At 36.9% G+C, this 24861-nt stretch overlaps 2 protein-coding genes across 2 annotated transcripts; one reads left to right on the top strand and one right to left on the bottom strand.

The window, feature by feature from the left end:
- Positions 1 to 375: 375 nt before the first annotated feature.
- On the bottom strand, positions 376 to 5275 carry LOC126782162 (glucose-1-phosphate adenylyltransferase large subunit 1-like). Its single transcript, XM_050507344.1, has 14 exons — positions 4585 to 5275; positions 4266 to 4388; positions 4004 to 4174; positions 3650 to 3742; positions 3461 to 3544; positions 3323 to 3378; positions 2766 to 2859; positions 2204 to 2389; positions 1888 to 1968; positions 1499 to 1585; positions 1320 to 1424; positions 1113 to 1219; positions 956 to 1016; positions 376 to 850 (listed from the first exon to the last, which is right to left on the bottom strand). The coding sequence occupies exons 1-14, from the start codon at positions 4798 to 4800 to the stop codon at positions 749 to 751; spliced, it is 1566 nt and encodes a 521-aa protein (XP_050363301.1). The 5' UTR covers positions 4801 to 5275; the 3' UTR covers positions 376 to 748.
- A 17106-nt stretch (positions 5276 to 22381) lies between these two features.
- Positions 22382 to 23512, top strand: LOC126784411 (uncharacterized). The gene has a single exon (XM_050509877.1). It carries the CDS (start codon positions 22703 to 22705, stop codon positions 23387 to 23389), a length of 687 nt encoding a protein of 228 aa, XP_050365834.1. The 5' UTR covers positions 22382 to 22702; the 3' UTR covers positions 23390 to 23512.
- Positions 23513 to 24861: the final 1349 nt, after the last annotated feature.

Below are 24861 nucleotides of genomic sequence, written 5' to 3'. Positions count from 1 at the left end.
GGCTTTCAAAGATTTCCTGAAAACAAACACATGCAGCTCGTTCAGGAATTTCAAAGATACCTTATACTCGAGTCTCAAATCCTCAAGGGTTTCAAAGAACGGGAGAGAAACAAAGATAGCCTGGTTTGCAACCGATAGTCCGGTAGTACTTATTAATAACTATTGAAAACTTGCAGTCCAAGTTCTGTTCGGTTTCTATTTCTTCCCCGTCATCTTCATTATGACGCAATAAATTGGGAGTGGTTTAAATTTCGAATTCTTAAAACTTACTGGGTAAGCCTACAGCCTTCAGAGACACGCATATAGAGTTTAGGCTACTTTTTGGCATATATAACGAATATGATATCCCTTTCAAAAAAACAAAAAAAACGAATATGATATTTCTACTTCCCGAACTGGCTGCCATTGCATTGTTTATAATCAATAGTTCAATACTACTACTGAAAGCCTCTACAATAGGATGGAAACGACCACCGCGTCACAGCCCTCTTTAACTTATTTTTGTACATCTCGGGCAAAACTTATGTATAATGGAGTAATGAGCCATGAGCATATGCTTCACATTCTACCATAACTGAAGGATGTTTGCAGTTGAACAGGATGAACAAAAAGGTGATACTTGCCTATTTCGAAGACAAAGTCTGGTATAAGCTATCAGCCTCGCTGCCAATGCAAATTGTGTTCCAGGTTCTTTTGCCAAAATCACCTTTAACTCTGCTGTCATTGTACTTGAGAAAGTAAGAGCCATTTATATAACTTTTCCATCTTCTATTGTACCTTTCTCCACAACAATAACGATTCCTTCACGGATGTAGAACCCCTCTTCTGGCCTGTCTGCTTCTTGAACACCCTGCACAACCAAGATGAGTTGCAAGATTTAATACTTCATTGAAAACTTATTAATCAAAGAAAATTTAGAATGCATCCAAGTTAGACCATGGGTCACCATACTTACATCTTTGTTCATTATCACCACATCCTTTCCAATCTTTGCATTCTTGTCAATTATACACTTCCTTCAAGGATGAGCAATGAATATATAGAATCAGACAACCTGACATTCTAATTAAATATTGAAAAGTTAAGCACTGTTTTTCAAGTCGCAAGTGTACCTAATCTTTGTATTTCTTCCAATACCCATCGGAACCTTCCCTCGTGCAAGCAGAGCTGCAATCTCAGATTCAGTTTGGTAACTGTCTGCACCCATCATTATGGAATCCTGTAACAAATGTGGCTGCTCAGTAAAGCATGTCATCAGAGAAAAGTATACAAAAACATTCGGTCTTTAAGTATTCATTTGGAGAATGATGGTAATTCACCTTGAGTTCAACACCATGGTCTAACCGTGAGCGTTCACCCACTATTGAATTTTGAATGAGACATTCATGCAAGAAACATCCATGTGAAATTATTGCATCCACAACCTGCAAAATAAACACAAAGCATGAGAACCATGATGCTTGATGAAGTGCCAATACAACTAAGGACATTACCATACCCGGGACTTGTCAATCTTGGTTGGTGGTAAGAACCGAGGAGAAGTGAAGAAAGGTGTCTTTGGGTCATAAAACTGAAACTTCGGAAACTGCAATTTTGCAGATATTAATTACATGTCAAGGAAGCAAAAGGCACTAGTAATATGCTTACACAGATTATTAGTAAGATAATTCCTAAGTTTATAATCCTCTACAGGATTCATTTATCCTGTATGGGGTTTGGAATAGACTGGACGCCCCGGATATATAAATGAAAAGGCATGCTATTTTCATAATAAGCATGAGTAATATCAAATTTACAGTTTGTTTTTTCTTTTAAATGCAAATTTACAGTTTGTTGTCTACATGATTCTGTTTTGAATATAAAACTCAAGGAACCAATGAAACCTACCTCCTTAGTGAGGGCCAAGTTAGCATCATAAAATGACTTTATACTTCCAATATCCTCCCAGTAGTCTCTGAATATATATGCCTGCAGGAGCAAAGGTATGCATATAATTTTTCACATTGTGAACGTTTATTTAATTTTTTAATTCACTATCAACAGGCGAGTACTCAATAGTTAGGCCTAATTTGAATGGTCCAATAGTTAGGCTTCAGTTTCTACCCTTTCATCCCAAATGTCAAGCCCTAATGGTAAAAAAACCCCTCTGCCAGAAAAGGGAGAAACTGAGAATAAGTCAATTAAACTGTTCTACTTTTCTTACTTGGACGTCATGCTCCTCCACTGCTAAAGGAATAATTTCAGATCCAAAGTCGTTTGATTTTGGATATTTCCTTTTCAGAAGGTCTAGTAAAATTGCCGTCTTAAACACATATACTCCCATTGATGCAACATATGGGGATTGTCCAGCATCTTGTGGGGAAAATCCAAGAAGTGTTGTATCTGATTGCTGTATAACATCCACCAAAGGTAAAACTTGTAAGTAATATAAATGATCATATATTCATGTAATCTTACAAGCCTAAATGCACGAGTGATGCTTGAACACAGGAACATCCAACAAGATGAATATGAAAATAGATTTTCATTTGAATAACTTGATGATGCCAATTCATCTGTAACCAGAGATTGATTCCAAATCATCAGTCATTATGCTCTCTCAACAATGCACAATTATGTACTTCAAGTGCACGATAGGAATATATAATTATACAATATGTGTGTGTGTGTGTTCCGGAAGCTGGAGAACAGTATTAGGGCATAGTGCCTCACTAAAAATGAGAAATATAAATGGGGTTAGCATAAGATCGCTGGTTCTTGCTCACCATTGCTTTTAAATTAGCAGCCCTTGGTTTTTCAGCAAACTGGATGATATTACCTCTGCTGCCTATCTTCACCAAACCAAAATCAGATGCACGACTGGAAAATGTGGATTACGGTTTAGTACAATTTAAAAGATCTACTTAGGACGACAAGAAGGGGATTAGGTGAAATGTGAACTAGCAAAACCTCTACCTAATCTAATTCTTGGTATCAGATGTTAGCTAAGGAAAATATAAGTTGTACAAGGAAACTACTGCAAATGTTTATATTCCATTAACTTGAATCATTAAAAGTTAGGACACTCCCCTGTGATAGTGAACACCCAAACAAGAAAAACTTGGCACGAAATAAAAAGCAGGAGATACCAAGGAACATCCAATTTCTGTTGAATTCGAGGATATAGACTCTAGTTTATGAACAGATAATATTGTAATACATCCAAACACAATAACATTTTGGAAGTTGTGAAAAAATCGACACTCTTTATTGTCAACAAATTGAAGAAACAGAAAGTGATGAAGTTAGTGTTTTATGAAGGTTATCAGTAGACAAAACACACCTATTATCCACAACTGCACATGAAAGTGTGATATCGGCATTGCTATCAACGTGACTCTGTTACATAATAGAGAAAGAGTCAGCAAAGTTCAACAACAATCACAACAATAAGAACTAATATTTCTAGTTGAATCGTTACCTGCACAAAGTCCATGTAGTCCATTCGATAAAGATGATCACCAGACAAAATGAGTATGTTATCAACATTCCTATTCTTAGCATCCTACAGGAACCAATGCATTAAGAAAACAGATCCAGTGCAAATTAACAAAAGCAAATATAAATTCCTATAATTTATATCTCTTCCTCCACCATTTAATTTACACACCTCAAATACCCATAAAAATTGCCTAACAGCATCTGCTGTTCCTTGGAACCAATCCATTCCTGCTTCCCCTGGTGTTTGAGTGGCTGCTAAAACCTGCTTATGAAATTATATGTCAGTCGTGAAAAATCAAGGACTTGAACATGAAGACAAAATATGAAGCTTCCTTGTATCATTGACTAATTTGTTGTCTGTAAACACTTTGTAGTGGCATTTAGTAAAAGAAGAGAAAAAAAAAAAGAATCATAACTTTATCAATCAGAACTAAAGTAAATAGTTCTTCATTGTATCACTACAATCTCAAGACTGTCAACCAATATAAGCTCACAGACTATACATGTAGAATGTATTCATTACCTCCACAAATCCATCCCCGAAGTTGATGCCATTATTAAAATAGGTGCGAGCAAGGTGTCGATTGAGAGAAGCAGAATTAAACTGGGTTAGCACAAAAATTTTGTTTATGTTGCTGTTGATACAATTGCTCATCGGAATGTCTATAAGCCGGTAGCATCCACCAACTGGGACCTGCAATAGGGTATTTAACATCAATTCACAAACTAGGATAAAACTTACAAACTGGAACTAGTAAAAGCCTACTGTAATAACTATTTCTTACTGCGGGTATTGCTGCTCTCCTGGTTAGAGGAAACAGTTGAGTCCCTGCACCTCCTCCTAATATGATCGAAGCAACATTCTTTGGGTCTACTCTTGGTCTGTGGTAAGTTGGGATATTCAGGGTCTGATCCAACCCAAGATCAAACATTGAAGTATTCAGGAAACGGGGTCACAGTGGAATCAAACAAAACTTTAAATTTATGATTACAATACACAAATGGTAATGATCATGACATTTTAAGAACTCATGTGATTGATGCGGAGCAAATGGGAATTTCAAGAAGTATTAACTGGATCAAAGAAAAGGGGGATTAACTCACCATAGCCTCCTCAATTTCCTTGGATGTAAGAACAGAACGAACAGCACCAGGTCTCGCCTTGTTGTCACTCTTCTCAGTTGGACTCACGCAACACCTGTTACCGAAACTCTGTCTGATCCTCTGACCCAGAAAGCCATTAAAGCCATTACAAAGCCCAGCTTGAGTGGGCTGTCCGAAATGGGTGTTTGGTTTCAAGGACGCACACCATGAATCCATTTTTGTCTCAATTTGGATTGTAACTGATAAGTGATAAACTAATCACACACACATGTAAACTCAAATCCCCGTAAAGTGGGAACTGCAATTCAAAGTTACCCAGTGAAGTATGGATCACACAAAGATATAAATTAAGTGACACTTAATCACACACACACACTCAAAGTCGTCAACCGCAGGAAATGCGGTAAAGGGTCATCGGCAAACTGAGAGACATACAATGATTCAAGTACCCAGAAGCCGATCAAAGCAGAGCAGGAGAAAACACCAAGATACTAGTTTTGTGGGTGTTGCACCGAAATACTGGGGAGTGGGGGTAAAGAATAGAAATGGTTGAGTGAGTCTGTTAGATTGTTCAAAAGGGAAGTGCGGAAAGACGAGTGAAATGCGTGAGTGATCTTGAAAGAGAGAAAGTATTGAGCTTTATTGGCCTGTGAGCCCTTCACGAGAAAACCTGCAAAATCTAGTATTTATAGTTGAGATGTGAATACTGTGAAAGTGTCCATAATGTTGCTAATTGCTATTGTACTATATAGTTATTATTTAGACCAAAACAAATATTATATAGTTATTAATAAATCAAAGAAGAAGTGTTATGGACGGTTCACCATGCCCGAGTCCGAGCTTCTAGGCTCTACTCTTGCATCAGTGTCAGCCAAACACCACCCCAAATGGTTAAAATAGAGGCACGAATTTTTTTTTTTTAATCATGAAAGAAGATTAGATTAAATTGAGGGAAGGGTGAATTGAGAAGTATGTCAACTCCTTGTACATATCTATTCTAACAAGAAAGCGGATTCAAAGTGCACTGGTACTAATTGTGTGCAAGTGACTTACATAAAGTCATGTATGTTGTATGTTGATAGTTCTTCAACTCTGTTAGTATTATTTAACGTGTTGGTATTATTTAACGCATCAATGTTTGGGTTATTACAATCTTGCGGTTTCTAATATTGCGATTCATGAAAAGATTGTGAACAGTATTTTCCAATTTTATCACCCCCAAATATTAGTGTCTTATGAATAATTAGTGATTAGAGTGGCTGAAAATTCCTAAGATAACATATTGATAAGGGCAAATGCACCCCAATAGGCAAAATACAAAGGTAAAAAACAAGGTTTTGCCTCCGATTTTGACACTTTTGCCTCTATCTTGAAGTTTTTTTCATGCACATAAAAAAAACAAGGTCAATTTCTCTCAGATATCTAATAGTATTTGTGCAGTGTAATTAATCCAATGGTCTTTTATTCGATTAGATGTTTCATTGTTATTTTCATTAATTTGTTTGCACAATATGTATCATATACTTAACTGATTGATGATTTGATATGATTGTGTTACACACATATAATAATAAAAGTTAACAACCAAACACTGATATCACCGCTTGTTAGTTATATTAATAAAAAAAAACATTGGCATCAAACAATGATTGGAATGAAGGAAATCAATGTGGCAAACGAGAGCAATACCACTATAACACCACTTTGATCTTGAAGCATCAGAGGAGGGCCGGTCCTGAGCATAGAAACGCCTAGTGTAAAAATTAAAATGGGTCTTATATAGAAATAATTTTTAAAAAAAATATGTAATCGTCATCCAATCAACTCATATAGTGTCAGTGAACAACTCAAACATCATAAATAAAGTGAATAATTCTTGGTATTCAATCATTTATTATCAAAATCACAATAAAAATAAAACAAAAAACTATATGTACTTTCCATCAATTTAACTATGAACTGAGAATCTCCGACAAATTTCAAGAACTTCTTGAGAATCTATACCAAATTTCAAAAATTTAACTATTACTAATCATTACCAAGAGAGGTTAGGGAAAAAAAATTTGGGTGGGTCAAATAATCAGGAGGCACTTCTGCGGGATCACTTATATTTGTGTTGGTTAAAGATAGAAGTTATGGCTTAGGGATCACAAATAACAAATATAAATGTTGGTTAAACAAAAAAAGGGAAGGTTGGGTTTTGAACAAAACCACCATGCCAAGTTGCCAACTAAATTGAAGTACATTATATGAGGGGCTCTTTCCAATGAGAACTATCTTGTTAAGGACTAGTTGAAGATCTCGTTGATTCACTAAGTTTTCGATCTCATATTTAAATCTTTACATGAGTAAATTACCACTGCAAGATTTCATTAGAATTGACAATTGTTAAGATATTCATAAATGTGATTTAGTCATTATGAACTTGAACGGATCATGTTTAACACTTTTGGTTCGTTCATTAATTTGACATACTTTGATACCTTAACGATTACTAAATTAGCTGAAAATTTGTATATATAATATACTTATATATATCTAATATCTAAACAGTTGAGATGAAAAACTGTGAACGAAAAGTAAGTCTGATTAATAATTAATTAGAAAGTCCCCAACTGTGTACACCGACGACGCCGATTTCGCCAGTGTAGCAGCTGCTCCCTCACGGTGGTTTGCTGCTACCACAGATCGACGTGGCTCGACCGTGCGGTCCCAACGACACCGGCAGTGTCGTGCACGGTAGCCGGAGGAGGGAGATTGCCGGTGAAGGAATCGGCGACGGGAATGAGGGTCGGGGGATAGGATAGAGAAAATCGGGAGAATATCTGATTTTTTTTTTTGAAATATTCCAAAAAAAATCCTTTTATAGTCTTCTAAAATTGGAAACTAACTTCCGTTGATAATAACTTTCACATACGACATCCGATTAAGGTGTACCGCACGTCCACGAGCTCGTATCGATGAGCTCTACAACTTCCGTGAATGAAATTTTCGGAGATGAGTGACGAAATTAAAGGACTCTTGAGCCACATAATACGTAATGTTTTTGAACTTAAATTTCCAAATCAGTTTCGATTCGCAAGATATCGACGATAAGGCGTAAAAATGCGATTTTACTCAAATTACCAAGCTTAATAATCTACAAGAATTATACGAATTAAACCCGAAAATTCAGGGTATTACATTCTACCCCTCTTAAAGGAATTTCGTCCTGAAATTCAAGTACTCTATTCAACAAACAACTGCGGATATCTTGTCCTCATATCCGACTCTAGCTCCCAAGAGGCATCGCCCTCATCATGGTGACTCCACAAAACTTTAACTAGCTCCACGTCTTTCCTACGAAGTTTCTTTGTCGACCTATCCAAAATACAAACCGGCTCGATAACAAAGGTGGCATTCTCCCTCATCTCAATGGAGTTGTGATCAATCACATGTGACTCATCTGGGACATGTTTTCTCAACATGGAAATATGTAAGACGTTGTGAACACCTGACATGCTGGTAGGTAATGCTATCCGATAGGCCAAATCTCATACCTTCTCAAGAATATCGAAAGGCTAACATACCTCGGAGATAACTTTCCCTTCTTGCCAAATCTCACCACACCCTTCTTAGGAGAGACCTTTAAGAACACATGGTCACCAATCTCAAACTCGACATGTCTCCTCTTTGAGTCTGCATAGCTTTTCTGTCTACTATGCGCTGTTCGGATCCTATCTCGAATAATCGAGATCTTCTCTGAGGTTTCCTGAACTACCTCAGGACCCATTAGTGCTTCATCACCAACTTTACCCAACAGATAGATGATCTACATGGTCTACCGTAAAGAACCTCATAAGGTGCCATGTCGATGCTAGAATGATAACTATTGTTGTAGGCAAACTCAATCAACCTTAGGTGGTCCTCCCAACTTTCTTTAAAATCAAGAATACAAGCTCTCAACATATCCTCTATTACCTGATTTACCCTTTCTGTCTGCCCATCAATTTGTGGATGAAATGTTGTACTCTTATCCAAGGTACCCAAAGCCTTCTGTAAACTACCCCATAACTTTGAATCTCTTATCTTGGATCAGTTTCATTAAGCTTGTTGAGTCATCATCGATGCTTGCAGTGAAGGCGCTAGTTGTCTTCAATGCTTGCAGCAGCAATGCCGGGTCATCAAGATTCTGAGTTGTCCCCTGTGTTGCTAGCGTGGGCGTCAAAAGCTAAATTTTGGCAATGTCTTTACTCATGGGTGCCCATATCATTTTTCTAGGTGCCCAAAATAAGAATTTTTTTTTAGAAACTTACTGTCACATTACTAGTCACATTAACTTTTTTGCTGTGATAAATAGTGTGATAGCTAGTGTGGCTTGGGGTGTGATTTCACATTAATATCGATATTTGGATCGTATGAGTTGATTCAAGAAGTTCAATATCACATAATAGAAAATAAATGTACGTTATTTCCCGTCATTCTTCTTCTTCTTCTTCTTGTCATAACATAGTCGCATAAAACAGTGTGACATGTGGTGTGACAGCTAGTGTGATAGGTAGTGTAACAGCGGGTGTGACAGTCGGTGTGATAGCGAGTGTGATAGGTAATGTGACAGCAGGTGTGACCGTGAGTGATAGCAGGTGTGACACAGGGTGTGATAGGTAATGTGACAGTAGCTGTGATAATGGGTGTGACAGCGGGTGTGACAATTAGTGTGATAGAGGGTGTGACAGTTTGTGTGATAGGTTGTGTGACAGTTTGTGTGATAGGTTGTGTGACAGTTTGTGTGATAGGTTGTGTGACAACTAGTGTGATAGATAGTGTGACAGTGAGCGTGATAGAGTTTGTGTGATAGGTTGTGTGACAGTTTGTGTGATAGGTTGTGTGACAACTAGTTTGATAGATAGTGTGACAGTGAGCGTGATAGGTAGTGTGATAGCATATGTGACATGGGGTGTGACAATTAGTGTGATTAGTGTGACAGGTGGTGTGATAATTATTGTGACAGCGAGTGTGATAGGTAGTGTGACATCGGGTGTAACATGCCAAGAGCAAATATCTAAATATACAAAATGATGTCAAAATTCAAAGGATATTGGTTTGAGTATGCTCATAATAAATATAATAGCTAGAATTACAGAAACTTAAGCTCTTCTTTCGTCGGAATTGCTTGGAGTACCGTCATGGACGACGGCAACACCTTGCGAGGGTTGCTGCATCTTGTACGGTGGTCGGCTCGAAGTGGGTAGGGTATCAAATGAAAGAGGAGAATAGATCTTTTCAACGGAACCAACCACTCTCAAATACATCACCCGACGACAAAATTATGGCTGAAATTATAAGAATAAGGAAAAAGAATTTAAAAAAAAGTGAGAAAGGGCGAAACAGTCCGAAAAATATTTAAAAATATATACTTTTTTCTAATTTTTTTAAAACTTATTGACTATATTTTAATTTCTAATCAATTTAGATAAGTTTTTTTATAATTAAGAAAAAAGTGCGTTTTTTTCTTAATTAATGATTGGAGATGGTACTTTTTTTTTCTAATTTGTCTTAAAAAGAAACATAGATAAAAATTTGTAGCAATAACTTAACTTATTCAATGTACAATCTTGTAAGAACAAGAACCATAGTAAAGAATCCGGCCACTTGTCGACTCAATTTAAGTGATAGACTCATAGACCTATAATATACCATTGCCGTATAATAATAATAGATACATATCTTTTTGTTTTTTCTAGCTAGGTTAGGTTAATATATATCTTTATGCATGAACACGAACCAACTAATTAATTAACACCCTACCACCTAACGGCCGCTCAGAGTGATTTTCAGAACACTGATCAATTCGCAGCCTCTTCTCCGTCCACGTTCATATCAATATTATGAGTCCTACGGACACTTCTATTCCTATACAACGATCACAAACCTGCCACGTGAGAGAGGAAAAACGTAAAAAAACATTTCGGTTCGTTGAGCCTACCTTGTGTCCTTGATAATTTTATGGTACATGCTTGCGACCTTCCAAACAAAACTTGAGAGATGAAGATGGAAGAGACGTGTATCGATCGATCTGTAGTTTACGTGAATCATGTAGTGCATGTTTGTCTCGACCCATCCCCATAATTTGCAAAACAAGATGACTCATCTTTTCCAAAAGGGGGGAAGGTAATGATGTATAGGGACCTTTCACCATTGAGGGCTGGAATATATACGTGTTAGTGTTGAACACATGCCACATGCAAGTTTCGATTAGGATTCCAGATTTCTGTGTTATAATGCTCCAACAAGTTCATGAGGCCATGCCAAGAATCTAAATTTTCACACGGACGCCTTGCAAGTTTTGATCGACATATTGAGAATTAAGTGAGAACCAATGACAATGTCGATCACCGTGATCTAGCTACCAATGTTTGTTTTTAATATCATGTGGCATATACATATATATTAACGTGCAAAAGAATTCAGGAGGTTCAATCAGATAGCAATTTGATCGACGAGGTAATTGAACGTACTCTCAAATTCAGGATATTTGTTTTGCTTTTGCTTTCAATAATATGGTGCGATATAATTTAGAATTGACTCATTGTACCTTCGAACCTGTAATGGGAAGAGGAAAATATCAATGAAGTGTATATGAGTTCCGTGCAGTACTAAAATTACTTTTACAAATCAGTATGATAGTTTTTTCGACAAAAAGAAAATCAAATATGAATGTTATTACCTCTTGTGTGATATTTTGCGAGGACCTTAGGTATATGTACGGTTGGTTGTAGGGGTGGCACTTCCAAATTAAGAACTGATCCGAAAAAATCGAGCCAAAGCCGAAAAAGCTAACCTGAACAAAAAACCGGACTGGAAAAAAAATCGAGAAGTTTTGGGTTCAAACCTAACCGAACAAGCCGAATTAAACTGAACTTTAAACCTAATGACGTCGTTTCTACTGTATACAACTGGAAAAAACCCTCATAACCCTCGTTCAGTCCATCTCTCTTCCGTCGTTCCTCACCTCAGACCTCACCTCACATCACCTCATGTCGTTCAGTTAATCTCTCTTCGGCCCGGCTCGGCGTGATCTCCCTCCACATCGCTCTCTTCATTCAATCCTCAACCCCGCAGCGTCGTTTGCCATTTGCCAACTTGGTGCTCTCTTAGTCTCTCTCGCTCAGACTCTCTTCTATGTCTCGCTCAATCTTGGGTCTGTAACCCATTAATGTCCCTTCGTTGATATGTGTTAATATGATTTCAATTTCGATGTTTTGTATAGAATGGAATTAAGATGTCTTGATCTTGTATTTTCAGGAGCCAAATTGAAAGAAGCTTGTTTGAATGTCAAACTTTGAATGTAGCCAATTGGGTAATTCACCAGGTCGTTCTAGCTAGAAGGCCGAAAGGGAACAAATTAGAAGGGTATGTTTTTGACCTTTTAATGTATACATTTCTGACTTGTTTTGGATGAGATGTTCTGTTTAATTGTTTCATAGGTTGATTCGATATCAATTTTGCTCTATTAAATATCGATATCAATTTAAATATCCATTAAATGAGAGATGTGCTAGTTAGTTTGATTATACTAATTTTGTGATTTGTCTACTGATTATTTGGAGTGTGTTTGGTTTTATATTTATTGCTGATTTACGTTAGCTATAAAGTATCTGTAGGATTAATTAGGATAAAGTCGGTGGCTTTGTTATAGGTATGAATTGTTAGGTTTAATGTTTGCTTGTATTACTAGGACTAGTATACTAACATAGAATTGGATTTGTGTTACTTTGAGCAGCCAAATTGCTGAGATAATATTATCGAAGGTTTCATCTCTACTGTTACTTTGAGGTAGAATCCAGATTCTTAGCTAATAAGTTTCATGATTGTTGAGATAATATTATCGAAGGTTTCATCTCTACTGTTACTTTGAGGTAGAATCCAGATTCTTGGCTAATAAGTTTCATGGTTGTTGTGTTTATTTGTGTAGCACTTATATTACATGCGTTCTACCATTTTGCTGCCAATAATTCTTAATGTAGATTATAGTTGACAGTCTCAGATTTTTGCTTGTGATAGACTGGTTGTATACCCCAGTTTGATTTCTTTTATTAATCCAAGTTTGCTATCGTGGTAATGCCACTATAATTAAAATACTACTGTGATGAACATGCAGATATTCATTGTAGTTGTTTGTTCACTAAATTGGTTTTTGCTACTATGATAAAAATGCTATTCGTTGAGAAATTTAAATACTATTGACTTGAATAATAAGATTCTGAGCGTTGTAGCATAGTTTTTTGACACTAGTTTGAAGAGAAAAGCAGCATTTCATAATGAAGAAATTGAAAGTACTCCTAGTTGTGCTACCATTTTAACTTGAAATGTAATTTTACTTGGAATTTAGAAACCCATAATCCTTGTTTGTAATTATTATGCTTACAATTTTTTTTAACATAAATATATTTAAAAAAAACGAACCGAAACGATTTAGTTCAATTTTAATTTTAGCTACAAAAAAACCATGAACTGAATTGAATTGAACCAAAGTTCAAATTCAATTCAATTTTCAATTTTTGTGCAAAACGTAACCGAATGAATCGAGTGCCACCTTAATTGGTTGGGTAAGGCATATATAAACCAGTTCAAAAACAAGTAGATCGATATGATTCAAATCATTCAATCATGGAGTTTCATGCGATCACCTGCTCATGTTTTTGGACGCGCACGCACCTAACCCAACCTCATGGACGGTTCTTATTGCATGCATGCCTAATGCCACAGAAGCCCTACTCAGATTGGACCGCGTGGCCCTTATCGAGTTATCGGCCTGAATGTCTAGGGTTTTGTTGTTGGTGGAACCCACGGTTATTGGACCTCTATGTGTGTGTACGGTCTGTGGCGGAGGAGCTGTCAACTTCAGACCTGTATAATAGAGAAGAAAAGGAGAAGGTAGCACTGTGGGAAAGCTCATCCCGAAACTTGTGGGCCGAGGAATGATTTAGGATCCAACACATTTTGCAGGTTTAAGAAATGGTGTTTGTGAAAGGGAACGTTCTCTTGTGTTTTGTTCGGCAAAATTTGAGACTTTCAATCAACGATGATGATGAGTACGTACCTATGCAAATTGAACAACTCTTTTGATGATTTTTCCCGGCGCAAGTTTATCATAGATTTATGAGGTCATGATGGGTTTGTTGATCAGGGAATGTTAAATGAGAGATACCGAAGTTATTGCTTGAAAAATTATCGAGCATGCAGAAAAATTATTATATGTACATAGTACATAGTTTACGTAACGTGTCTTTTTAGTGTTATTAATCCATTTTTATGTATTTATTTCTGATTGGTTATGCATACAGTAAAATCTATAAAAATTAATAATTTTAGGACCAACGAAATTTATTAAATTAACGAGATATTAATATATCGATAAATTAATATAAATTAATTATCTATTAAGTTATCGATTAATTAATAAAATTTTAATTTATCAAGGTATAATAAATTTTTTGTTTCACTTTTTTGAAGATTAAAAAGTTTTACTTTGTCTATGCACTACATTGTTTAATTTATGATGTATATCTTAATAAACATACTGTTTTTTATATATATTACATTCTTTAAAATATTATATTATTTAATAGAAACAAATTTGTCACTCACCCTTACTGTGCCCACCGCATGCCCACCTCACAAATAAATTACAAGTGTCTTTTAGAATAATTATAGTTATAAATTTGTTTAGAAAAATGGTACTTGGTATTTTTTTGTGAAGTGGGCATTGGGTGGGCGACAAATTTACTTCCTTGTTTGATGATGATTATATTAAGAAAATTCTTTAATGAAATCATTATAAATTTATAATTGTTTATATAAATTATGGCACTATTAGTTTACATATTCGATGAGGTCTATATGAATTCTTAAATTTCTATGATCTTATAAATTTAGTGAATTATCAATTTAATTTAACATGTTAGCCCCGAGTCGGGACCGACAAAAATTATTATTTTAACTAAATTATTAATTAATCGAGTATTAATTTTAATATATCTTCATGCATGGTAGTTGCTTAGGGAGTGCGTCCTCATGTGGAATAATATATAATCTGAAATAACCGAATCAGTGACACCAGTCGCACATCAACTACTCGACATTTTCCGGCCCCCATCGATCGGAGGCCAAGGAGGGACACTAGGAGTCTGGTGCGAGCAATTTTTCTATAATCTATTGATGTTGTATATGGCATCTAGGGTTTCTATGCTGTTAACGTAGTGATTACCAGATGGGTGGCTGATCACACGGTTAGCTATTACTGAGTGTTAGTTTGACACAAGAAGTATAGTGGTTCATCACCCTCTCTTGGGGTAGGCTACGTCCACTTGAATCCACTAGTATAAGCAAATAGTCTTGAGTTATACAAGTAGTGATCCCCCTCTAAGTGGGATGAGGGGTCCCTTTTATAGGTGAGGGAACCCCTCTCATTTACATATTCTTCAATGTGGGACAAGTGCCCCTCTAGGCTTACTATGGAGTCATCTTGATGAGGTCGGAAAAGTGACTTCCCGGTGGTGTCTTGGTGAGTTCCGACTATCATTGGAAAGCTTGTATGACGAGGTACGCTATGAATATCATGGTTGAGCCACATAGTGACTTGTAGATCCGCCTAGAGAGTGATGCTTATGCTCGGTGGCATGCCATACTAGCTCTGTGCTAGTAGGGGTGCCAACATATGCCGACAGGTATTGCACTTTTACGAGGAATGCTAGCTAGAAGCCTAGAGCTTCGAACTACTTAACTATAATTTTGAGCAGAACATTGTTGATGCCTCTTTTTTCACAAGCCCAAAGCCAAGACCCGACATGCGAAGAACCGAATCTACAGTCCTAAAATCATGTCAAGCTTAATATCAATTCAAGCATAAATTAAAACACGTCATTCAATTCTCGTAGAACCAATCTACGCTTTGGGGTTTATATAAGGGTCGTGGTATGGAAGGTAACGGAGCTTGTGAGACCCATCGTCGAAATAAAGTACGTAAACAAATTTTGGGCTTGGAAACTAAAATTCATGCATTATGTGGCTTTAAATTCGACATTAGGCTAGTAGAGAAATGGATCTTAAGCCCAATGAAGCCCAAGCCCATTTCTGGCCCAAAACCCATCATATAACCCATGACACAAATCCATCCCAGCAGTTTCTTCCTCAAACATAAGGCACGTTCTCTCCTTTTGCTGCTGTGACTGGTGCTTAGCCATTTCCAACAACACTAGAAAACCAGGGAGTGCAAATCCTCTAGAGATTTCTTCGATTTCCTACCCTTACCATTTCTTAGAGCGTGATTTAGGGGATTTGGGGAAAAGCCATGCCTAAGCAGCACCAGCCTATTCATCTATCACCATTGTCCTATACTCTCTGACACGATGAAAAAGAATCCCAAGAACCAACAGTTCTTGAGGTTCCTCTTCCCTCCTCGGCTCTACCATAAAGAGAAAGTGAGTTGCAGTTTCAGGAAAAAGGAACTCATTCCAACTGAGGGGAGATTCATCCCAATTCATTCCATCGAACCTCAACCCAGAAAAAACCCAATAACTTCAAGCAAGAGAGCATGTCACATCTCTCATACTCAAACCATCACCCACCTTGTCTTAATCCTCCCCCAAATCATGCAATCTCATCTCTACTGAACTCACAAGCATCCAGCTCCCTTACCACGTCTTTTGTAAGTTCATCATTGTGAGCTCGATTTGCTGTTGTTACAGTCAAGTTCGTCACGGCGAGGTCAAGCAAATCTCTGTAAGTGAATCGCTGGTGTTATAAGTGAATCGCTGCTGTTATAAGTGAATCGCTGCTGTTATAAGTGAATCACTATTGTTATAAGTGAATCGATGCTGTTACAAGTGAATTGTTGTTGTTACTATCAAGTTAGATCAATCACAACAAAATCATTCTTAGATCTTTTCCTCGATCAATTTTGGGCCTAGTCACACCGCAAAAATACCTTCTTACAAACATATGGATTAATTATCACAAAAATAACAAAAAATTACATATAAGTTGTCAGTCGTATGTATGCAAACGAAGAATATGATGAGATGATCAATTATAATAAAGTTGATACGTATACCTTTTCCTTGGATGATTTGGATTTCAGCCGAGACGGATCGCGTCAGCCTAAATAGGTGTAATAAGCTGCACTAGCAGCCTCGTTAATTAGCTCTGACAGATAGAAACCAACCATGTTATATCATCTGTCAAATTCGAGATCCATTTATGATATATGCTGACAAAGAAACCAGAGCGCGAACGTACATGTACGTCGAGGGGAGCATGCAATGAGATAAACTGCATGCGAAATAGCCGATGGTCTGAACAAATATTCCCACAAGATATTCTTCAATTTCTTCTACAGCGACAGTGCACGTCTGATTAATAACCTTTGCTTTCGTGCAGTATGTCGTTCATGGCGATCAGCAGCTATTGATATGGAAACTACGAGCAGGCGTGATTTCGTTTAGTTATCCTCAACTTCCATGGATTCTCTTCACAGCTCTTCATTCATCTGTAAAGGACCATTACTTCTCAAATCTAACTGAGGATCAGAGAATTTTTTAAGACAAATCCCACTTACAATATGCAAAGTCTGGTCTGTGTTGGATCCATTCGATTAGGGGTGGTTGATGGTTGACAATGCCACTTCCATTGTTGATCGAGATCATACCACTTGTACTATTTCCAACTTCTTCTTGAATCCAATTTCTGGTGCAAGAGTCATGTTGCCATCACAATCAACCATCCCAAGCCGTTACAGCAATACCGTACCGCTCGCCAATTGTTTAACAAATTAGTAGCATCTTCAGTTCCGACGATGCCTACACTGCTTTGTTGCTGGTCATCATATGTTTGGTTCTCTGGCTTTTTGTAGACCAATGGACAAATCACGGACGCTCATCAAGGCCGAGGGGGAAGTCACCAGAGAGCTCAACAAGGTTCACGATATTGAAGTAAATGATGGAAAACTATATGCAATCACTAAGAAAGCGTATAGATTCTTTATCATGCATGTTTCACATACACTTAGATGACAATGGTGGCCCTCATACCTACACGGCCGAAGATTGGTTATGCTTCACCCTAGGCCACTTCTTTTTTTACTGTGCCTGCGGAAGAGCGCGCAGGGACTCGTGCACATATCTAAAAGTGAATTACTTATTCAACTACGCAGAGATATTCTACATCAAAAGAACAGTACGTACGTTTATGATTTTGGTTACGTACAGAAAGCTTTGTTACCAATTTGGTAGATAATGAGAACTTTTGACCTACGAATGATCGATGAAGTTCACGTACACCGAAGGAAATTGGTCCTCGATGGGTAGAAGTTACCGACCCTGGTGATCGGATTTTGTTTTTGAGAAACATAAGCTCTTTCTTCCTTCCATCTAATAGGGGTCTTAACTGTTAAATAATAAATATAGTCGCAATGGCAAGACGTACGACATTTTTTTGAAAGAAACTGCATCTATTTTGTTTCTTTCCATGACAATTTTTAGGTACATTTTCCTTGGAAAACAGGACGATTGCACGTTATACATTTCCTTATCCTAAGGTTAGATCAGTATCCTACTGGAGGCGTTATAATGGTTCACTAACTCAAAATGTTAAGTACGTAGCTCAATTAAAAGTTTGCAAATTAAGGAATTGTTATCATGCAACTTCGTCTAATTCGGTTAATTATGTTGTTTATTCTAATCTATGATAGACATAGTAGATATACTGTACCCATACCTCAACAAGACCGGCAAACTGTCCGAATTATGTTGTTTATGCAAATTCTACCCTGCCTCTCGTGGTATGAATTGGACCAAGAAGGCAAGACCGGCAAACTCGATTAGGAGTTCAGTTTAGGACTAGACACATACTCTTTAATTTCAGACTTGAAAATTTCAAGAAATCTTAGACCTGCCTTGACCCATCAAACTGTTAAAAGATGGCTGAGCGTATCCTTTTTGTTTTTTTTTTTTGGGGGGGGGGGGGGGGGGGAGGACGAGGGTAGCAAAGGAATGGAAATTTCAAGATGTAAAAAGCTAAAGACGATTAATATTTGAAGAGGAATCGAATTAATAATCCCCCATGAATTAATGGATTTAGTTATATCCCTTCTTGATAAGAATTCCTAAACCGACTTGGAGAAACTTCCGTCTATAAATCGGCATCTATGTAAGTTTGCAGCTGTGCTGTTGATTATTACTGCCGCCTTACACTGTTATATGATTATTGACGGGAATGATGACTAATGTTTCATCCTCTTTACCCTTCAAGAGAAGAAGGCTCACCGCCAAAGATAATATAGACGCTCACGTTTTTGAAGCTCCGGCGCCATATTCTTCAGACTATCAGGAGGTAGAGAACGATGAACTATATGAATTCACCCCTGAAGATTATTATCAGATCTTGAATAACAGGAAGATGATAGGAGCAGAAGAACAGGTAGCTTCCAGGTCAAGGATCATTTAGGCAGTGATTAGTGTTCGATGTCCTGATAGTGACAAGACATTGTTGGAGGCCACTTTTCATCCAACGGAAAAGATTCAGAGCTTGCTTGATCTTCTCAACAAAGTGGTCGATCGGCCGTTCCAGATCTATACTACTCCTCCTAAGAAGCTGATAAGAGACATGGCACATGATTTTTACTCTGCTGGGTTTGTTCCTGGTGCAATTGTTTATCTATCATACCAATAATCAACATAGCCACATCAAAAGGTGGTCTAAATTGTTATATAAGATTTGACGACCTTGTTCTTTGAGGAGATCTAGTTAGTACCTCAAAATTTACGATATATGGGTCTTTCTGATGCTTTAGATCATCAATGTGCAGATCTCCAATCCCATTTTGTGTTTTTTCTTCCTCAATCTTCAACTATATTATTACCTTTAACGGTGACTTCACCAAGTTTTAAACCATAAATTAATTCTGGACGCGTTCAGCAAATAGAACCGTAGCCAATAAAGGCCGGAAATGTAAAAAGTTGATAATCTTTTCAAGAGCAGCAGTTTTAGGGTGTTCCATTCAACTAAAAGGAGCATTAGTTTTCCAAATAACAATGAATTATTAATCAAATTATGTAGCTTTGTTTAAGCCCGAACCTTATCTCTTCTCAAGAAGCCTTTACCGGTGAAATAAAGAGAGGGAATTAGTGGCACCAACACTAACAACAGAAGAAGCTTGTACCTGAATCTAGCAATCAACTCAAGGATTCCAAAGAAAAGTGCAATTTCCATTTACATGCAGGAGCAGGACTAGGCACTAATAATTAGATTCTAAAGGCACTTAGGCACTCGTCTCTCTAGTCACTCACACAGATAATCGGATAATTCCAAATTATGTAAAGAAAATGGAGCCCAGAAATCAAAAGACGTATGAAGTTAAAGTGGCAGCCCATCGATAATTAAAATTTGTCTGCCTTCTATGCCTAGTGGTCACAAAATATGTATTAGTAGTGTTAGCTATCCCATAATCAAATGTTAATAAACTCACGAAAACCCTTCAAGGTGGTACTGTGTTGGAGACTCCAAGTCTTCTTCAATTCATTGGTTGTGAATGAAGTTGCATAGTGCCCCCTAGCTTGTATCATCGAATTAGAAAATGCCCTCCACCTAATTTGTTAAGAGCGACTAACAAACTGGGATTCTGTTAAACACAAAACCATAATCAGCATACTACATGCACCTGAACATGCACTACTATCATGACGTACTATCATCTTTACTCGAATCTACTTCAATCTAGCTAGGGCTTCCTTCATTGTGGTTGTAGGTTCCGAATTCTATATTGTGCAGGTTCAAACATGCTAATATCGAGTCGTAGACTCTAACGTACCGAAGTACCCAATCTCAAAGTATTACCTTTTGCTCGAGTCAAGATCAATAACTCCATCGTGTCACGACTAGGGTTCATATTTCATGTAACTTTGTCTCCATGATTGATGGAGAAGCGCTTCTTCAAGCTCACAATGCGCCACATAGCAATCTTGTACCACAAGTAAAAAGGGCAATCTGCCATTATTGGCGTGGGTCACTTGAGGCGCAGAGAGAGCAACTGAAACCAGATTAAAGCTAGGGGAAAGATGGTGCCAAACAAAAGAAGGAAGCCATTTGGAAATTGAAAATTAGAAAGCAAATGGAAGTAGGTCATACTTGGCAAACTCTTAGTGAGGAAGAAACTGAGCTTGGAATCAACATGAGAGTGATGTTACCAAATCAAAGCTTGCCGCCTGGCTCAACCTAGTGGGATTCTAAAGCGACAGGCAATAACTTCTAGATTCATCTAAACATTTTCTTCCTTCTTAACCATCTTTAGGTCTTTTACCAAAATCACAATCCAAGAAGATAGTTTTGTAATGACATTTATGGAGGTCGTAGCAGTTAAGTTATGTGCCTTCTTCTAAAAACTAGAAAAAAAACTGCAAACTAATGTTTTAAAAAACTCGTCTCAAGGTTCGTTTGAGGCTTAAAAAGTTTAAAGCTACTTACATAACGCCTCTATTTTTCAGTCTGGACACCGAGGCTCGCCTTTTACGCCTTATGTTACGTTTTTTACGCATTTTACTACGCCTTAGAAAATAATCTTTTTAAATATTTTTTTATATTTGTTTATATAATGTGTTTAATTTGATGAAAACTATCTAAAACGTTTGGATTATGAATTTCATTATATCTACATGCAATAAATTAGTAAGTTCTTATGTATATATGTTCTTTTTGTATGTGTATAATTATATATTTACACATTTAACTACTAATTTGTTTTATAACATAAGGCTTACGCCTTATGCGCCTCAAGTTCTAAGGCTCAAGGATCTCAAAAAAACGCATTAGGGTACGCATTCGCTTTTTAAAACATTGCTGCAAACACATATAAAATGTAATCGGATTTGCATCCGAATATCTTAAATTATGTCTAAGTAAATCACAATCGAACAAAATGAGAGTATTGCTTATGTTAAGAGACATCAATCGTATTATGTTTTAAGCTTAAGAGTTAATTTGTATCTTGTACACGCAAGATTTAGATGGTAGGAAGGTTAGCGGAGCTGTGTCATATCTTCCAATTTCAATCTCTGTATAGTTTCTTGTCATATGCTCAATTTTCTTCATGTCTTAAATCTATATTCTGGTCATAATCTTTTAGATATATGGAGATTTTCAACCAACAGTGTTCTAACTATTATCTATTCTAACTTTTAGTACTTAATATTTAGAAATTATTGCATTGGTACTTCAAATTCTATTTTAACCTAATTTTAATTCATTCTGTCAATTAACACCATTCACAGTTAACTATTATCTATTCTAACTTTATTTCCCACCATTTTCAAAAGCATTTTCGTCACTTTATTTTCCATTGATTTTAAGTTTTATTTCCCTCCAAATTTAACTTCTATTTCCCAACCGGAGGTACATTTCTTTCAATAATTTTTATTTCTCTAATATACAAAATTTAATGGAATAGCTCTTAAAGTTTTTAGTTTTTTTTTACCATTGTTTTGCAGCCTAATCCACAACCTCATACCTCCAAAAGATACAACGCACATGGTTCCGATTCTGGTGCAATATTCCATGCAATTATGGATCAGATAGCCTTACTGTAATGGTGCTTGGATAAAAGGCTCAAGTTGCAAATTTGAAATAAAGCATATGAATGGAATGGAATATAGTATAAAGTAAAAGGCTATTGTCTAAAATTTTCAGAAAGAAAAAAAAAAAGAAATTGTTCCATGTTTCATGGCCTATAAATACAAAGCCTGCACAAAGAGGTCCAATTCAGCATTCACATTCCATTCCATTCCAACACAACATAAAGAAATTGTTATTACTACTCTTACACTCCATTTCCATCTATACTAATTACTAAGACAGAGCTCATTCAATTGACTCTGTTTCCTCTATTTTCATGCTTCCTGTAATCAACTCCCCCACAAAATCTACTACTGTGATAGTAGTACTCCTGCTGCCTCTGTTGAGGGACATGGTCGGCGACGAAGCTTTGAGCAAAACCGTCTTCCCTTTCGAGTGAGAAACGAAGAATCAGACGTCCAAAACCCTTTCGGAAAGATTTTTCTTTGATCTCTTTCAGATCCCATATAACAAGATGGACTCAATCAATTTTTATGACATCAAAGCTGAGAAGGCCAATGCAGTACTGAGGTACCGCCAGCTTAGAAAGATTGGAAACCTATTTCGGTTACTAGAAGTGTTTGTGGTTCTGCTCCTGATTTCCAGGCTTTCTCTTCAACTCCCTAATGCTGTCATGAACTCTAGCTTCTACTTCCGAGACATATCAGGAATCATGTTCAGTCCTCGCTTTGTTTTCGTCATTGGAAACATTATAGTCATCATCCTCTTTGCCAAGTCCGGCGGGTTTTCAGCAAAGGATTCAAGCTCAGCTGGCTCAGGGGGTGATTTTTACGATGAGTTTGTTCAGAACAGTGAAAAAAATCAGAAGATTCGCGGAGATGGAATTGAGTACAAGGTCAATCAGAGCACATATGATGGTGCTATAGTTCCTGCACAGATTCATAGTGTTATGGAAGTGAAGAACTTCACAAGGAGTCAATCAGAGAACTTAGAACGCGAGGTAAGCCAGAAATCATGCCGCCAATTGAGGCGTTCCGGGACGGAGAAGTTAAAAAAACAAATCAAGTCTGGTGAGAAGAGATTGCCAGAACCTGTTTTTCCAGAAGATGGCATGAGCAATGAGGACTTTCGCTGCAAGGTTGAGGCTTTCATTGCAAGGCAGCAGAAGCTTCGACTACAAGAAGAATACTCTGTGATCTAAGATTAAGGATTTGAAAATCTCAGTTACTGCTTTCTTCTTCTCAGCGTTAGCTTTCTGGGTTTCTACATATATCTGTACATTACTGTATTAAAATTGCAATGTAAATTCTTGTAGTTTTGTTCATACTGGTGTGCAGTTGCTTTTTAGCAGAACTACAAAGTATGTAATAAACTTAAGATTTCTCTTAGTGTGGTAAAGTACCACCTCACACTTCTGGACGAAACCTGCATTGAGCATAACTACACGATTTTAATTCTCATCCTATCCCTTACAAAGAATAAAAATACAAAGACAAATATGTCTGAAATGACTAGCAAGTCTTAGTTTTAGAATAAAATTTCAAGCATATGCCTATACGCTTAAAGCGAATGAGTAATTCAAATCTATTATAATGCAACATTTAAAGTATAAATTTGCAGATAAGAGAATTTCCCAGAGATGTTCCCATTATGGCTGAATCAAATGGCTCAATAACAAAGAATGTATTCTACATTCTGTTCCTACAAGTTATTATGCATCAATACAACTCTCCTTCTCCTTTTTACTTTATTTTATCATGCGGTAAGAATAAATCAGCAGTATAAAATCTGAGGAGTTTCCAGTTGCATTGAAACAGATAGAACAAACTATAAAGCCTTCCAGCAGAGCAGTTTAAATTCGACTAGTCATTTGATGTAGTTGAGCATCTATTCCCTTGCCTCAAAGCACAGACCAGATGAAGAGTTACACTGGGGCATACAACTTTACAAGCACAACAAATTTTCACTGAATCTAGAGCACTAAACCTATTGCCTTTTTCATTAGCACTAATTCATGTAGTTAAATTTTTAAAAAAAAAATCTTATATTTTGTGGTAGTAAATCTTGGTGTAGCACTATAACCACTACCCTCTAACCCCATTGGGCTCCTATCTATATCTTAAGATAAGACTGTAGGAAAAGATTACTTAGTATATTATTTTGTAAGAAGAAAAGGAAAGCATTCGTTTTTCTTTTCACCACCTAAAAGTACGTGAGTGATTAATTAATTAAACATTGAAGGGCAGATAGGTTGAACCATACATAATTAGGGCTCGTCAATGGGCCGGACCGGCCCGGCCGATGAGTGACGGGTCCAGGTCGGACTGGGTTGGGTTTTAATAAATTTAAATAAGTAGCGGGTCGGGTCAGATCGGACTGGGTATTTTTATAAATACGAAGATCCAAACCCGTCCATCTAAAGCGGGCCTTACGGGCTTTTGCGGGCTTTTACGGGCCGGGTCTTGCGGGCTTGTATTAGGAAAAAATAATACTCTAATTTAAGGGTTTGAAACAATAAAAGAATTATTATAAAACATTCTAAAAAAAGTCACAAATAAATTCTAGTTTCGAAATATTGTCGATTGACACCAATAGATGTGATCGATATATATACATATATATAGGGACCCTGCAAAAATTTCATCCGTTTTGAACATAGTTTGACCGTCCGTA

The sequence above is a fragment of the Argentina anserina genome, chromosome 2 (assembly GCF_933775445.1).
Source record: "Argentina anserina chromosome 2, drPotAnse1.1, whole genome shotgun sequence".
Classification (NCBI taxonomy): Eukaryota; Viridiplantae; Streptophyta; class Magnoliopsida; order Rosales; family Rosaceae; genus Argentina; species Argentina anserina.
This window is presented reverse-complemented; position numbering and strand designations above follow the sequence as displayed.